This window comes from Propithecus coquereli, unplaced genomic scaffold, assembly GCF_000956105.1.
Source record: "Propithecus coquereli isolate 6110/MARCELLA unplaced genomic scaffold, Pcoq_1.0 Scaffold7, whole genome shotgun sequence".
In the NCBI taxonomy this organism is placed as follows: Eukaryota; Metazoa; Chordata; class Mammalia; order Primates; family Indriidae; genus Propithecus; species Propithecus coquereli.
This window is the reverse complement of record NW_012153062.1, coordinates 8082649-8099094: the sequence shown is the minus strand read 5'-3', so window position 1 is coordinate 8099094 and position 16446 is coordinate 8082649. Positions and strand designations below refer to the sequence as shown.

At 34.5% G+C, this 16446-nt stretch overlaps 1 protein-coding gene across 4 annotated transcripts in view; it reads right to left on the bottom strand.

Moving 5' to 3' along the window:
- The window catches only part of ZNF644 (zinc finger protein 644), a 122781-nt gene that overhangs the window by 80147 nt on the left and 26188 nt on the right, over positions 1 to 16446 (bottom strand). For all 4 annotated transcript variants that reach the window (XM_012661168.1, XM_012661169.1, XM_012661167.1 and 1 more), the window contains exon 2: positions 2494 to 2554. In XM_012661168.1, the coding sequence (XP_012516622.1) occupies positions 2494 to 2537 (44 nt within the window). In that variant the 5' untranslated portion in view covers positions 2538 to 2554. The remainder of the gene's footprint in view (positions 1 to 2493; positions 2555 to 16446) is intronic.

Below are 16446 nucleotides of genomic sequence, written 5' to 3'. Positions count from 1 at the left end.
TATTAATAACTAACATAAACCCAAAAGAGAATACTCTCTTGTAGCAAACACTTCGATTTCTACAACCTGGATTAATGCTTTCATTTGGAAATACTAATCAAAATCCACAATGACAGTCATACTTAAGGTCTGAAATAAGAATATTACTAGTCATTTTATTTCAACTGGATTGAAGGAAGACTTCGAAGATATTTTATTTCTCTTTCCAAAATGCCTATAATGCTGCCTCTGGATTGCCCTCATTGGCTCCTTCCAATAGCCCAAGAGCAACTAAGTGCCAATGCCCCATCCCATTAGAGCCAACATTCTAAATCCCTATTTGTTTGAGAGAAAAGAACTCTTTTCGTTGATCTATGTTTAACAAACATTCACTGAGTGCATACAGTAGTATCCTGAGCACCGTGCTAGGGTGTCCACCTTCAAAGAGCTCATCATCTAATAAAAACAACAAGCTACTACTGCAGTATGGCCAGGCCTCGCTCAAAAGATGAGATGATTCTTGAGATAGACTATTTCAGGAGATAAGCTGATGACCAGGGGAAAGGGCAATTGAGGAGGCATAGGGTTGGAGGAGAGTGACAATATATACTTATGCCTAGAACCAGAAATATAAAACATTACACTTAATTTATTCATATAATTCTAGACATTTTGGTATAGCTGCAGTGAGATGATTGTATGCCATGGGCTTACTATATTTTATCCTGCAGGTGATGGGGAACAATGAAGGGAACAGGTAAGAGGAAGGAAAGCAGTGTAGAAGTTAGCAAGTGAGGCCAGAGACTTGGAGAATCCAATAAACAAAATGATAAAAAGAACATATAAACACTTTGTGCTATGTTCATACAATGGAATATTACTCAGCAATAAAAAATAATGGACTAATGATACACTCGTAACATAAGTGAAACTCAAAAACATTATGTTGAATGAAAGAAGTCAGATACAAACTATACAGTTCTACGTATATAAAGTCCAATAACAGGACTTTCACATTCATAGTATGTACTGTACATAGTATGAACTGTAGAGTATTATACAGTACATATTATATAATTCTATGTATATAAACTCCAATCATCGGTAAAGCTAAACTCTGCTGTTAGAAGTCAGAAAGATACCTCGGGGGAAAGGCTACTGGATTGGAAAGGGGAAAAGCACAAGAAACTTTCTGGAATAATAAAATGCTCTATATCTTGATCTAGACAGTGGTTACATGTGTGAATACATATGTAAAAAGCCATTCAGCTCCATACTTCAAATTTTACACATTGCCATATGTAAATTATACTGTAATACTAAAGAAAAATGCATATATAATGGTATTATAAAGTTAGAATAAGTTAATTCAGTGTCATTCCACAAGCAACACTGAATTCATAGAAAATCAGAACAAAGGTTCTAATAGACACTGCATATTCAACTAGCAAACAAAATCAAGTACAAAAGTCTGGCTTCTTCTCCACTTCAGGAAGACATACAGAAAATTGTTCTTTATAATAAATGCTATAAGAACAAACTGTTCTTCCTAAAGAAAAAGAAATAGCCCACTATTAACCAAAAAAAAAATTTCCACACAGTAGTATCTACCACATAGCAGGTTTTGTAATGGTTAATAAGGCACTAATAGAATTTAGAGCACACTAAGTACTTACTCTTCAAATTACCACTACTATTATTATGTATAATAGCAATAAAAGGGAAACTTTGCTTCAAACTATGCCTGAACTACTGATTGAAATTTCATTATTTAAGTGTGTATTACTCAACTACAGCACTTCTTAGCATAGGCTTTTTTAAAAAAACAAACATTGAAATCAGCAAATTTTTGACAGCTGAAGAATATCTGGTTAGATTAGACAAAGAGCAAGTTAACTACAATTTTATCAAAGTATGCTTTTTACTGTTTATATCCTGAAGCCATATTCACTTACCAATAGGTAGTAAATGTATATTTTTAACATTTCAATAGCTTATATTATTAAAATAATAATTTATAACTCTGAACACTATTTAACAGAAATAAATCACAATTTTATGAATTTAATCAATTTGTGAAAGTGCTTCATTAGCAGTAATAACAATGTAAAATTCACTAAAGTAATGACTACTCATGTTCTTTAGCAACTCAGACAAAAACAATGAAGCAATCCAACAAATCTCTTACTGAACTGATAAGAGTTCAGTAAGAGTGGATGAACCAAACATCGACTTAATTTTCTAACATGTTAGAATAGTCACTGGCAACTTGCATGCTTTAGTTAACCTCAACACAAAAAAGGGAAAACTAAGAATCTATTTCCACAATTTGATAGCTGTATTTTTACTCCCACTAAATCAATCAGACTAAGTGTGTCAAAAAGTCAATTTTTCACTATTTCAAAATTTTATTTAAAAACTCTTTGATTCTGGAATCAAAGGCACATTTTTAAGACTTTTGTGTATTATTCCTACCTTGATATGTAACATTTAACACATTAGTCTTCTACTTACCTAGATTTTGTCTTATTAACATCTTGCTTCAAGAACAATCTCATCCGAAATTATATCAAACCTGAAAGAATACATGTAAAGACCACTGTTTAGTTTTTTGTTGCTGGTATGAGTAACTATATCTACAATACACTGTTCTTTTAAATTAAAAACTGCAAATCAAATTATTTTTGATACACCATCTGAAAGTGTTCAACTAAAACATGATCATTTTAATCTTCTGGAAACTATCTGCTAAGTACCTATTTTTTTGTTGGTTTTCTTTCTTTCTTTCTTTCTTTCTTTTTTTTTTTTTGAGGAATAATAATCTATCCAAATGAGGAACCCAAACTTTCTAATCCTCTTTAAAAAAAATTCTACAAAACTTGTTTTCATTAACTTTAATAGTATGGCAATAGTTAAAATGATTATTAATAAAACACACACTTCTTTCTAGATCAGTGTTTACCTAATAATTACATACATACCAAAAATATATCAAAAAGTTGAAGACAAAAAACATACAGTACAGGAATGCATAAAAGTATACACTAATAATAATATTAATAGCTAATGCTGATTAAATACTTTTACTAAATGCCAAGCACCATCATTCTAGAGAATAGCATGTATTGATATACTCCTGATTCCTCCATTTAGTATAAAGTGACTTCTACCCTAACGATCCACTAAACATGTACTTACCAAAAATCTACCTACCATTATTAATATTACCAAATTTTACAAGTTCTAAAAACTCAATATGTTCTACCCTAAATTCTACACATCTCCTCCCCCAACCTGAAACCGCTTCTGAATTCTCTATTCTTAAAAAACTGGCACCACCATAGCTACTTTTGTTATTAATCTACATTACTGTAACTGTTTTATTTCCAACTCACTATCATCTTAAGTTTGTTCTTCCCAGAACTGTATGAGTAATCATTTTACAGTGGCTATCCTAAACTTGTCACATCTATGCTACGAGTTCTGTAATAGTACTTGTCAATGATGTCAGCTTTATCTGTTTGCAATCACTACTCTCCCATTCACTCCATGTTTCTACCATACTATAACTCTTCAATTCCCAGAATGGCCCCCATTCTCTCTCAGCCTTCATGCCTTTTTACATAGTCAACTGTAACTATCTACCTATAACTACCTTCTACCTCTCTTTAACTTTGCTATCACCTTTTTACTAGTCCTTCATTATTTAGCTCAGTCACTCGGGCAGATTCTTCCTTTTAATTCCTTCAGCTGTGTAAAACTGTGTTTCTCAATTGCTATAACAACTCCAGAAAGCTCTGTGTCACCCTTTCTGTTATGTATTTTCTGAACTACAGTGTGGACACATTGTGGATAAGAATTCATTTATTTCATTTTAGTATTCTCACTGGATGGCACATAGTAAAAGTATAGCAAGAGATTCAAATAAGAGATTCAAATTTTGAATAAGAGATTCAAATTTTGTGTTGTATCCCAAAATATACTTGGGAAATAGAAGATAATCAAGTAAAACTCAGGCTAATGAGGTTAGTTCACATTTTCAAAATAGGAGAAAAAAATTATATCACTTCTAGATATAGTAACATTACTTTATGAAATACCCACATCTAAGTAAAAGCACAACTGACAAGTATCAGTACAGTACAATCTTTTATTGAGTGAATTAATTTCATTAATTCTCAGTAACAAGATTTGGGTACTAAATGTTTTTATCCCTACAGAAAACGAAGTTTGTGGACTAGAAATCCTACGTTACTTTAGCATCAGCCTTAAGCAGAAATAGGATGGAAAGGAAGGCAAATATGGTTTTAGTTCTAATAATGTCAATAACCTAGAAAAGTACATCTCAAACTTTAGAGTGCATCAAAATCACCTGGAGGGCTTACTGTACACAGAGTGCTAGGCCCTGCCGCCAGAGTTTCTGATTTAATAGGTCTAGATTGGAGCCTGAGAGTTTTCATTTCTAATAAATGCCTAAAGTGATGATGACCACACAAAGAACCACAGACCTAGAATTTTCTGCATAGTATCTGGAAGAGATGAGAATGTTCTGACACCCACTATCAACCTGACCCACCCAGAACTGAGACACTGGCACCTGTTACAAACTAAACTATAAATCAAAGCAAGAACATTAAAAGTCTACTATAAATTGCTGAGTGTGACAGACTGAAAAATGGCCCTACCAAAGATATCCATCCTCAATCCCTGAAACCTGTGAATATTAAGTTACATGGCCACCAAAAAAAGTCTTTGGAGATATGATTAAATTAAGCACCTTGAGATGGGGAAGATTATCCTGGATTATCTGGGTGGGCCCTAAATGCAGTCACATGAATCCTTATAAGAAGGAGGCAGGGAGAAATCTGACTATACACATAGAAGGTGATGAGAGGAAGACAGAAGAGAGATTTGAAAATGCTGGCCTTGAAGACTGGAAGGACGTAGGCCACAGCCAGGAATGCCAGCAGCTACCAGAATCAGGAAGAGGCAAGGAATAGATTTAGATTCTCCTCTCTATTTTCCTCTAGAGCCTCCCTCCAGAAGGAACAGAGCCCTGCCATTACCTTGATTTTGGCACAGTAATACTGATTTTGGACTTCTGGCCTCCAGAACTATGAGAGAATAAATTTCTGTTGTTTTAAGCCACCTAGTTTGTGGTAATTTATTAAAGCAACCACACATACTAATATATGACAGGTTCTCAAGGAGATAAATTGGCAACATCCCTACATAAAAGTTGTAATGGACTGAACTGTGTCCCCCTCAAAATTCACATACTGAAGCCCTAACTCCAATTATGACTATATTTGGAGATAGGACCTTTCAGGAGATAACTGGAGTGGTGCTGGAAATGAAGGTGGTGTTTAAAAAGTCTGCATAATGGACTGTTAAGTCCCCAGCTCCTCTTCTCTCTCCTGTGAATACTGGATACCAACCTTCTTGGAACAATACTGGAAACTAGCGGCTTATGCTGAGGATACAATTGTACCAGAAAAGCTGTAAGTTCCAGAACATCAAACATAGCAGGGGTTGAGGGAGACTGCCATAATGAGAAGAATGATAAAGTGAAGGTCTTACTAACTGAACCAGGAGACCAACAATCCCTTCTCATACTAACGCCTCATAATGTTAGCCCTTGGGCTTATTTCTCTACCTTTCCATCCCATGCTGAAGATTGGAGCTGTTCAATTTTTCTCCAAAGAAAAAATCTGTAGAGAAACCCTATCATTATGAGACTTGCACATCCAACAAGCTTGCAGATTCTTACCAGATCACTGTGCAGCGGAACTGTAGGAAACAGAGGGCTCCAGAAAATAAGGCTCTAAGAAGACAAAATATTAGATTATTTTTGTAATCATTGTTTAAAATTTATTTTTAATTGACAAATAACAATTGTATGTATTTTTTACTTATTGGTGTACAATGTGATGTTATGATGTGTTTACATTGTGGAATGATTAAATCACACTAAGTAAATCCATCATCTCACATATTTACTTTTTTGTGGTGAAAACATTTAAAATTTATTCATTTAGCAACTTTGATATATACAATGCCTTATTACTATATTTATTACAGTCACCACTCCTTACAACAGATTACTAAAGCTTATTCCTCCTGTCTTATTCTTCCTGTCTAACTGAAATTTTGTACCATCTGATCAATATCTCCCCTTTTTCCATCTACCCCACTACTCAACCCCAGGTAAACACCATTCTACTCTCCACTTCCATGAGTTCAACTTCTTTAGAATCTACATGTGCGATCACGTGGTATCTGACTTTCTGAGTTGATTTATTTCACTTAGCCTAATGTCCTCCAGGTTCATCTATGTTGTTGCAAATGCCAGAATTTTCTTTTTTAAGGCTGAATACTATTCCATTGTGTATACATACCACATTCTCTTTATCCATTCATCCAATGATGGACATCTAGGTTGCTTCCATATCTTAGCTATTTTGAATAACGCTGCAATGAACATGAGAATACAGATATCTCTTTAGCACATTCATTTTAATTCCTATAGATATATACCAGGAAGTGGGACTGCTGGATCCTATGGTAATTCTATGTTTAGTTTTCTAAGGAACCTCCATACTGTTTTCCATAACGGCTGTATTAATTTACATTCCCACCAACAAGACACACAAGAGTTTCCTTTTCTCCATATTCTTGCCAATATTTGTTATTTTTCATCTTTTTGATAATAGCAATTAAACATGTTTTTAAAAGGACTTTATAAGGAAGTTTGATAGAAAGTACTTTTAAATCCATACCTAAAAAGTAAAACATGTGTGAAACCACTGCAGTGTGGAAAAAAAAGTAAAACATAATTGGAATATTATAATATTTAGGTTAAGTGCTAGGGGAGGTACAGAAAAGAGGAAAATACTTTTTAAAGTAGTTAGTATAGCTGGGTTTACCTCAACAGGATTTTAAGAGAATACTTGATTATGAAAATGTCAAATATATCCTCCCAAAAACCCATAACCACAATCTAATCATGAAAAAAACATCAAATTCCCAAAGAAGAACATCCTATAGTATATCTGACCAACACTCCTCAAAACTGTTAAGGTCATCAAAAACAAAGCCTTGAGGAGCCTAAGCAGACAACTTAAGCATGACGACTAAACTGTCTTGGAACAGAAAAAGGACATTAGGTAAAAACTCAGGAAACCTGAAAACACGTGCCAATTTTAGTTCATTAATTGTAACAAATGTCCAAGTTATATGTAAGATGTTAACAACAGGGGAAAATGGGGGTGGGGGTGAGGTGAGAATATGGAACACACTATGCTATCCTGTTCAAATTTTCTTTAAATCTAAAATCTCTGACAAATGTCTATTAATTTTCAAACATATTTTAAATATGTTGAAGAGACATGAACATATTTTAGAAAGTTAAACACTGACAATTCAGAACCTTCAGAATTAAATCCAAAGTTCAGATACACAACAAAAATATGTACAAGGTAGGTCACAGAACAAGTCTCAACCGATTTACAAAGACTGAAATAAAAGCAAGTATCTTCCCCAACCACAATGGAATGAAACTAAAAACCAATAGCTGAAGAAAAACAGAAAAATCTACACATATGGAAATTCAGCAACTTATTATGAACTAACCAATGGGTAAAAGAAGAAATCATAAAGGAATTTAAAAAATATCTGGAGACAAACAAAAACAAAAACACAACATACCACTTATGGGATGCAGCAAAAGCAATACTAAGAAGGAAGTTTGTAGCAGCAAAAGCTTACATTAAAAAAGATTTCAGAGCCAGGTACAGTGTTCCTCTGTAATCCTAGCACGCTGGAAGGCCAAGGCAGAAGGATTGCTTGAGCTCAGGAGTTCAAGACCAGCCCGAGCTCTTTAGTCTGGAGAAAATTAGCTGAGTGTTGTGATATGCACCTGTAGTCCCAGCTACTTGGGAGGCTGAGGCAGGAGGGTTGCCTGAACCCAGAATTTAAGGTTGCAGTGAGGTATGATGACACCACCGTACTCTACCCAGGGTGACCAAGCAATACTCTGTCTTTAAAAAAAAAAAAAAATCTCAAATCAACAACCTAACTTTACCCCTCAAAGAACTAGAAAAAGAAGAACAAATGAAACCAACCATTAGCAGACAGAAGAAAATGATGAATATTAAAGCAGAGATAAATGAAACAGAGAATGGAAAAAGTGTGGGGGGTTATAAAACCTAGAGTTTTAGTTTTAAAAATCAACAAAATTGACAAACCCTTAGCTAGACTAAGAAAAAAAAGAGAGAAGACTAAAATAATTAAAATCAGAAATGAAAAAGGGGACATTACAAATGATGCCAAAAGGATTATAAGAAAATACTATGAACATATATCAACAGATTGGATAATCCAGAAGAAACGGATATGTTCCTAAAAATATATACCAACCAAAAATAAACCATGAAAGATAAAAATTCTGAATGGCTTATAACTAGTAAAAGGAAACTGGTTTCAGTAATCAAAAACTTTCCAATTAAAGCCCAGGACTTGATGGCTTCACTGGAGAATTCTACCAAATATTTAAAAAAGAATTACTACCAATCTTCCTCAAACTCTCACAAAGAACTGAAGAAGAACGAACACTTCAAATTCATTCTATTACATAAGGTCAATATTACCCTGATCCCCAAACCAGATGAAGACACAATGAGAAAGAAAACAAGAAAAAAACTATAGCCCAATATGAAAGATGAATATTGATATAAAAATCCTCAACAAAATACTAGCAAAACAAACTCAACAGCACATTAAAAGGATTACACACCAAGTAGAATTTATTCTTGGAATGCAAGGATGGTTCAATTTATGAAAACTAATCAATGTGATCCACCACTTTAACAGAATGAAGGGGGGGAAAAAACACACGATCATCCCAGTTGATGTAGAAAAAGAATTTGACAAAATTCAACACACTTCATTACAAAAACACTCAACAAACTAGGCATAAAAGGAAACTACTCCAACATAATAAAAGCCATATATGAAAAGCCCATGTCTAACATCATATTCAACAGTGAAAGACTGAAAGCTTTTCCTTAAAGATCAAGGACAAGGCAAGGATACCCACTCTCACTGTTTATATTCAATGCAGTAGTAAAAGCCCTAGCCAGAGCAACTAGGCAAGAAAAAGAAATAAAATGCACTCAAATTGGAAATGAAGAAATAAAATTATCGCTGTTCTCAGATGATGTGATCTTACATGCAGAAAACCCTAAATTTTTTACAAAAAAAAAAAAAACCAACTGTTAAAACAAATATCAGCAAAGCTGCAACATACAAAAAACACACAAAAAAATCAGTTGCATTTCTATTCATTAACAATAACCAATTCAAAAAGGAAATTAAGAAAATAATTCCATGCACAATAGCATCAAAAAGAATAAAATACTTAAGGATTAACCAAGGATGCAATAGGCTTGTACACCTAAAACTATAAAACATTGCTAAAAGAAATCCTTATACAAATAAATGGACAGATGTCCTGTGTCTGTAGACTGGAAGACCTATTATTAAATGTCCATACTACTCAAAGCAATTTACAGATTCAGTGTAATCCCTGTCAAAATCCCACTGGCATTTTTGGCAAAAATAGAAAACTCTATCCTTACACTTACATGGCATCTCAAGGGACCCCAAAGAGCCAAAATAATCTGGAAAAAGAACAAAGTTGGAGGTCTCATACTTTCTGATTTCAAAAGATTAAAAAGCAACCGTAATCAAGACAGTTTTGGTACTGGCTTAAAGACAGACATATAAACCAATGTAACAAAATAGATAGCCCAGAAATAAACCTGTGCATTTATCGTCAAATGGTTTTTGACAAGGGTGTCAAGGCTACACAATGGAGAGAGAACACTCTCTTCAACAAATGGCATTGGGAAAACCCAATATCCATATGCAAAAGAATAAAGTTGGACTCTTACTTTACACCATAAACAAAATTTAACTCAAAATGGATAAAGACTAAAACATAAGACCTAAAACTATAAAACTCCTAGAAGAAAACACAGGGGAAAGCTTCAGTACACCGGATTTAGCTAATCAACTCCTGAATATGACACCAAAGCACAGACACAAAAGCAAAAATCAACAAATGGGACTACATCAATCTTAAAATCTTCTGTATATCAAAGGAAACAAGTAAAAGTGAAAAAAAAGATAACCTACAGAATAGGAAAAAAAATGGGCAAATCATATTCTGGTAATAGCCAAAATATATAAGAAACTCAAACCAAACAACATAAAATGGTCCAATTTAAAAATAGGCAAAGGATGTGAATGGGCAATTCCCCAAAGAAGACACACAGAACTAGCATATGAAAAGATGCTCAACATCACCAATTATCAGGAAAATGCAAATGAAAACCAAATAAAATATCACCTCTCACCCATTAGGCTGTTATCAAAAAACCCTGGAAAATAACAACTGTTGGTGAGAATGTAGAGAAATTAGAACATATAAAATAGTGCAGCCATTATGAAAAACAGCAACATGGTTCCTCAAAAAATTAAAAATAAAATTATCATATGATCCAGCAATCCCACTTTTGGGCATACATGCAAAAGAATTCAAAGCAGGATCTCAAAGCGGGATTTGCATATCCATGTTCACAGCAGCATTATTCACAATATCATAAAGGTGGAAGCAACCCAACTATCAACCAATGAACGGATAAAGGAAATGTGGAATATACATACAATGAATATCATGCAGTCTTTAAAAAGAAAGAAATTGTGTCACATGCTACAACATGGATGAACTTCAAGGGCATTATGCTAAGTGAAATAGGCTGATCACAAAAGGGCAAATACTGTACCATTCCACTCATATGAAGTATCTAAAGTAGTCAAAATTACAGAAACAGAAGTGGACAAGTGGCTGTCAAGATCTGGGGGAGAGAGGAGGTGAAATAAGTACTTAATGGATGTACAGTCTCAGTTTCCTAAGATGAAAAAGTTCTACAGATCTATTACACAATGTGTATATATTTAACACTATTGAACTATACACTTAAAAACAGTTAAAATGGTAAATTTAATGTTATGGGGTTTTATTTACCACGATAATAAATAAATAAATAAATATCAAGGGGAAAAATTACATACCAGGAAACTTTTGGGGGTGATAAATGTATTCATTATCTTGTTTGTTATGATGGCTTCCTTAGTATATAAAACACATGTCAAAACCTGTCAAATTATATACTTTAAATATGTATACTTTATGGCATGTAAATGCCTCAATAAATCTGCTTTTAATACCTCAATAATAACAAAACAATCCAAAGTAGGAAGAAGAGTTGAAGCAGCACTTCACCAATTATATATAAAAAACAAATAAGCATATGAAAAGATGCTTAGTATCTTTTATCACTAGGGAAGTGTAAAATAAAGCCATAATGAGATATTACTACACAATTATAAGAATGGCTAAAATTAGTAAGACCAACTATATACCAAGTGTTGGTGAATAAGTAGAGGAACTCAAACTCTCATACATTCATATGGGAAGATAAAATGGTAAAATTACTTTGTAAAACAGTTCCACCATTTCTTAAAATATCAAATATATACCTACTAATGATCCAGTCATTCCACTCCTAGGTATTTATCCAAATAAATGAAAGCATATGTCCATATAAAAATGGACATAGCATCTCTGTCTATAATAGCCAAAAACTGGTGGGGAAATGTCCATCAACATGTGAATACATGTCTCTACAATGGAATAAGTAGGACTGAATTAGTGAGCCATACAACATGAATGAATCTCAAAATAATTATGCTGAGTAAAAACTCCAGACAAAAAGAGTACATCTACATAGTTTCATTTATATAAAAATTTGGCATATGCAAACTACACTATAATTGACAGAAAGCTGATCAGTCATTGCCTGGGCACAAGGGGAGGAGTAAAAGGGAAGGATTACCAAGGGGCACAAGGACACTTTGGAAAGTAAAGGATATGTTCATTACCTTTGACTGTGGTGATGATTTCACGGGTGTATACAAATATCAAATCTGTACAAATTATACAGTTTAAACATGTGATTTATTATGTCAATTATACTTCAGAAATCTTTTTTTTTTTTTTTTTTTGGAACAGAGTCTCACTCTTTTGCCCGGGCTGGAGTGAGTGCCGTGGTATCAGCCTAGCTCACAGCAACTTCAAACTCCTGGGCTCAAGCGATCCTTCTGCCTCAGCCTCCCGAGTAGCTGGGACTACAGGCACGCGCCACCATGCCCGGCTAATTTTTTCTATGTATTTTTAGTTGTCCGATTAATTTCTTTCTATTTTTACTAGAGACAGGGTCTCGCTCTTGCTCAGGCTGGTTTCGAACTCCTGAGCTCAACCAATCCGTCCGCCTCGGCCTCCCAGTGTGCTAGGATTACAGGCGTGAGCCACCACGCCCGGCCCAGAAATCTTTTAAAAATTCACAATATACAAAGAATAAACAGAGAAAAAAGTCGAATCTTAAATTAAGAAAGTTAGAATAATGATAAATGAACACCAAGAGAACAACATTGTCATTTATAACCAAAAGAGTAAAGGTACAAATAGAACAATCTTTCAACAATTGGTAATTTATCAACAACTGGTAATTGCCTACTTATAATTAGTAATTCAATGCATAAACAATGCTTTCAAAATCTCATCAGACATGCTTTATTAAATAAATATAGCTGAATCATCTGGACTTCTGGACAAATTGGTATACATAATTTAAATCTACCCCAACTTCTGTATCTAAACACAATTCCTACTGAAATATAATTGGACCAGAACTAAACAATGAAAATTAATCTAATTTTACAGACTGAATCAAAAAGCCTGATTGCAAAAATAGCCCAATTCTACACCACCCCTTGTTATCCATGTATTTGGCAATGAAGTTCTGTAGTTTTTCCCGTCAGGAGGTAGAGTACTTTCCCTGACCTCTTAACTCTAGGATTAATCTCATAAGGAACACCAGTCATGCTTTGTCAGTTCTGAACTTAGGCCTCAAGAGACCTTGCATGCTTATGTTCTCTCTTTCAGAACCTTGCCACTGCCAGGAGAACAAGCAGGATGAGGGCAGCCCATAAGTCCCATCTCATCTAGACTAGACGATAGCCAGCTAACCATAGGCCATCCAAGATCAGCCTATAGCCCAACTCCCAAACATGTCAGAGAACCCAGCCAAGAGAAGCAGAGCCACCTTCCTGACCTGCTGCTAAATACAGACACATAAATGAGCTCAGCCAAAACCAGAAGCACTGTCCAGCTCACTCACAGACTTGTTCTAATAATATGTTTATTGCTTTAAGTCACCAAGTTTCAGAGTAATTTGTTACAGATTAATAGCTAACTGATACAGCAACCCTATCTTAACAATATACCATAATAAGTTTTTATCTCCAGAAGGAATTATTTTAGATTAACAATTAATCTAGGTATCTTAACTTTTGAAGACGAGGAAAAAGCCCTCTTCTATTCTTTTATGAGCAGTTTATAGCAAATTGAGCAAAGTCAATTTTATAAGTAATGTCACATGTCAATTATAATTGTTTGTGAAATTTTGTTCCTAGACAGCTTTACTGGATCTAACCAGAGTGAAAAATTTTAGGATACACCAAAATCTATAAAAACTGTTATAGAACAATCTGCTATCTCTAACATTCCCTCTATTTTCATTATTTAATAATAGCACCCTGATTTTGTTTTAGGGAAACATTCTTACTCAACTACTAAAGTGGTGCCAATCCTAGGCCCCTGGATAGAGGGATAGACAAGTGACTCTCAGGCTGGTCAGAGTACCCTGTCCCTAGCCACAGTAATTTGTTAATGGATGGGAATACAGCCCAAAGTGGGAGATTTAGAATCCTCAGGATGTTTGCAAAAACTAGTGGGAAAGTGTCACTCTCTTCAGTGGAAACAATGGCTATGAGAATGATGTAGGTCAGAGCAGCCAGTGGTCATCTCTGCCACTTCATGGAGAGAACATGTTTAGGAACAAAGCCACTAACCTAAGAAATTCAAGAGAATAGACGTCATCCTACTGATATCATATGAACTCATTGATCCAAACATGTCTAAAATAATTGCAGTAATAGAAAAATAGGTGATGCTTGTCAATCCTCCCACCAAGATCTATACAAGAGAAACTGAACAAAATATTAAAAATCATTGATTTGAGGGTATCAGAAAGCTAACACAACAATAAAAAATGACCAGGCCAAGATTCAAGAGAAGATGGAAACCTACAGATGTGAACTAGCATCTGGGGATACTTTTGCCTTAGGGTTGCTTCCCAATACAGATGAGGCAGCTTAAAAATTGAGCAGTATTTCTGACATAAGAGCTAAGGATACCAAAAGGGGGAAAGGGAGCCCAAAGTTCATATATGGCAGGAACCACATTAAATGTTGCCCACTATTTGAGTTGAGACCTGAAAGGACTAAATTCTAGTGAGCCAGAAGTAAATGAGTCTTTGCACATACCACAGTCCTACTTGAAGACATCTAGGTGACCAAATAAAAAGTCTCAATCCTGAAAATTTAATGTAGGTAATCTCAAACTGCTAGAAACCCAGGTGTCTGGCACAAGCAAACAAAAATTATCTCTAGAGAAAGATAATATTGCCCTAGGGCTCAGAATTTAGGCCTGGGAAGGCAGCTGGAAATTTAAATAGGAAATGTATGGCAGCTAGAGTACCAAATGGATGAAATAAAAATTCTGAGTATTAAAAAAACATGGCAGCCAGAGAACCAAAGGGGTGAAACAAAAATTCTGAGTATTAACTTTGCCCAAATCACTGGATAACTGATAAACTATATACGCACAGAGGAGACTTGAGGGGGTTGAAGGAAAAAGTAGGCAGAAGCCAGAGAGAATGCTACACTTGAAAAATGAAACTGTACTATGAGTCTGCTGCTTTTTCAACAGAGCGAATTTCCCATCTGTGCAGTTTGAATGGCAGGAAGCTAAAGCCCCGAGGTTGAAGTGTCAGGACAGAGCCAAAACCCAGTACAACAACTAGTGAAATGTTAATGAAATCTCTAGAAACAAAAAACACAGGGTAAAATCTGACTCCATCCAAATCTTTGGGTGACAAGCAACTTATTAAGACACAGGGAGACCCCCACCCTCAAGAAGCCAGGCCAAAAAAGCAGCTACTAGAAGCTAGAAGAGAGCAGAGACATCAGTAGCTGCATAATCCAGGGGAGACAAAGTTTGTAGTCCAAGCCCAGGCAAGTTAACTACTTACCTAAAACAAAGACCAGCAATTCTAAGAACATTAACTGAACCCAGTCACGAATACATATCCATAATGTCCAGTTTTAAGCAAAAATTATATAATATGCAAAGGAAAATATGAGCCATACTCAGGAAAAAAGGGGAGTCAATTAACAGATACTGATTCTGAGTATACCTGAATGTTGGAGTTAACATACAAAAAATTCAAAGCAGCTATTCTAAGTATGTTAAGAAAATTAAAATAAAATATATTCAAACAATTCACAGAAACTATAGAAAAAGAAAAAGCTGAAAAATATAATAACTAAAATGAAAAATTCACCAGATGGGCTCAACAGAAAATTACAGATAGCAGAAGAAAGAATCAGTGAGTCTGAAGACAAGTAAACAAAACTGTCCAATCCAAAGAACAGAAAGTAAAACGATTAAAGACAAATACACAAACCCTCAGAGACCACTAGGACAATATCAGGCACTCTAAGATACACGTAAGTCAAGTCCCAGAAAGACAGAAGAGTAAAAAGAGTATAAAAAAGTTTTTGTTAAAGAAATAACGGCAAAAACATCTTCAATTTGGTAGAAAACATTAACGTACAGATCCAGGAATCTCAACAAACCCAAGCAGAATAAACACAAAAAAACCACTTCTACATATATATTATAGTCACATTGCTGAAGGCTGAAGAGAAAACCTTGAGAACAGCCAGAGAAAAAAGACTGGTTACATATGAGAAATGATAGTGTAATTAATGACTGACTTATCATCAGAAAAAATGGAGACACGGGAACAGTGTCTTCTATATTCGGTGATACTATACTTCAAAAATGAAGGTAACAAAAGTTAATTTCAGATAAACAAAAATTGAGTTTGTGGTGAGCAGATAAAACCAACAGAGTTTTAAAAGGGGGAGAGGAGGGAGGGAAAGTAATAAAAACACTAAATCTAAAAGATGGCAAAAAAAGATGAAAAAAAGAACACAATAGTCAGAATAAATAGAAAGCACATAATAAAATGGTATATTTAAGCCCACCCACATCAGTAATTATATGAAATCCAAATAAACTTTGTGTTATAATAAAAGACAAAGAGTGTTAGTTTGAACTGAAAGTAAAAATGACAATGATATGGTGTACACACAAAACAGTTCTAAAACATAAAGGCACAGAAAACATTAAAATAGAAGGTTGAGGAGGAAAAG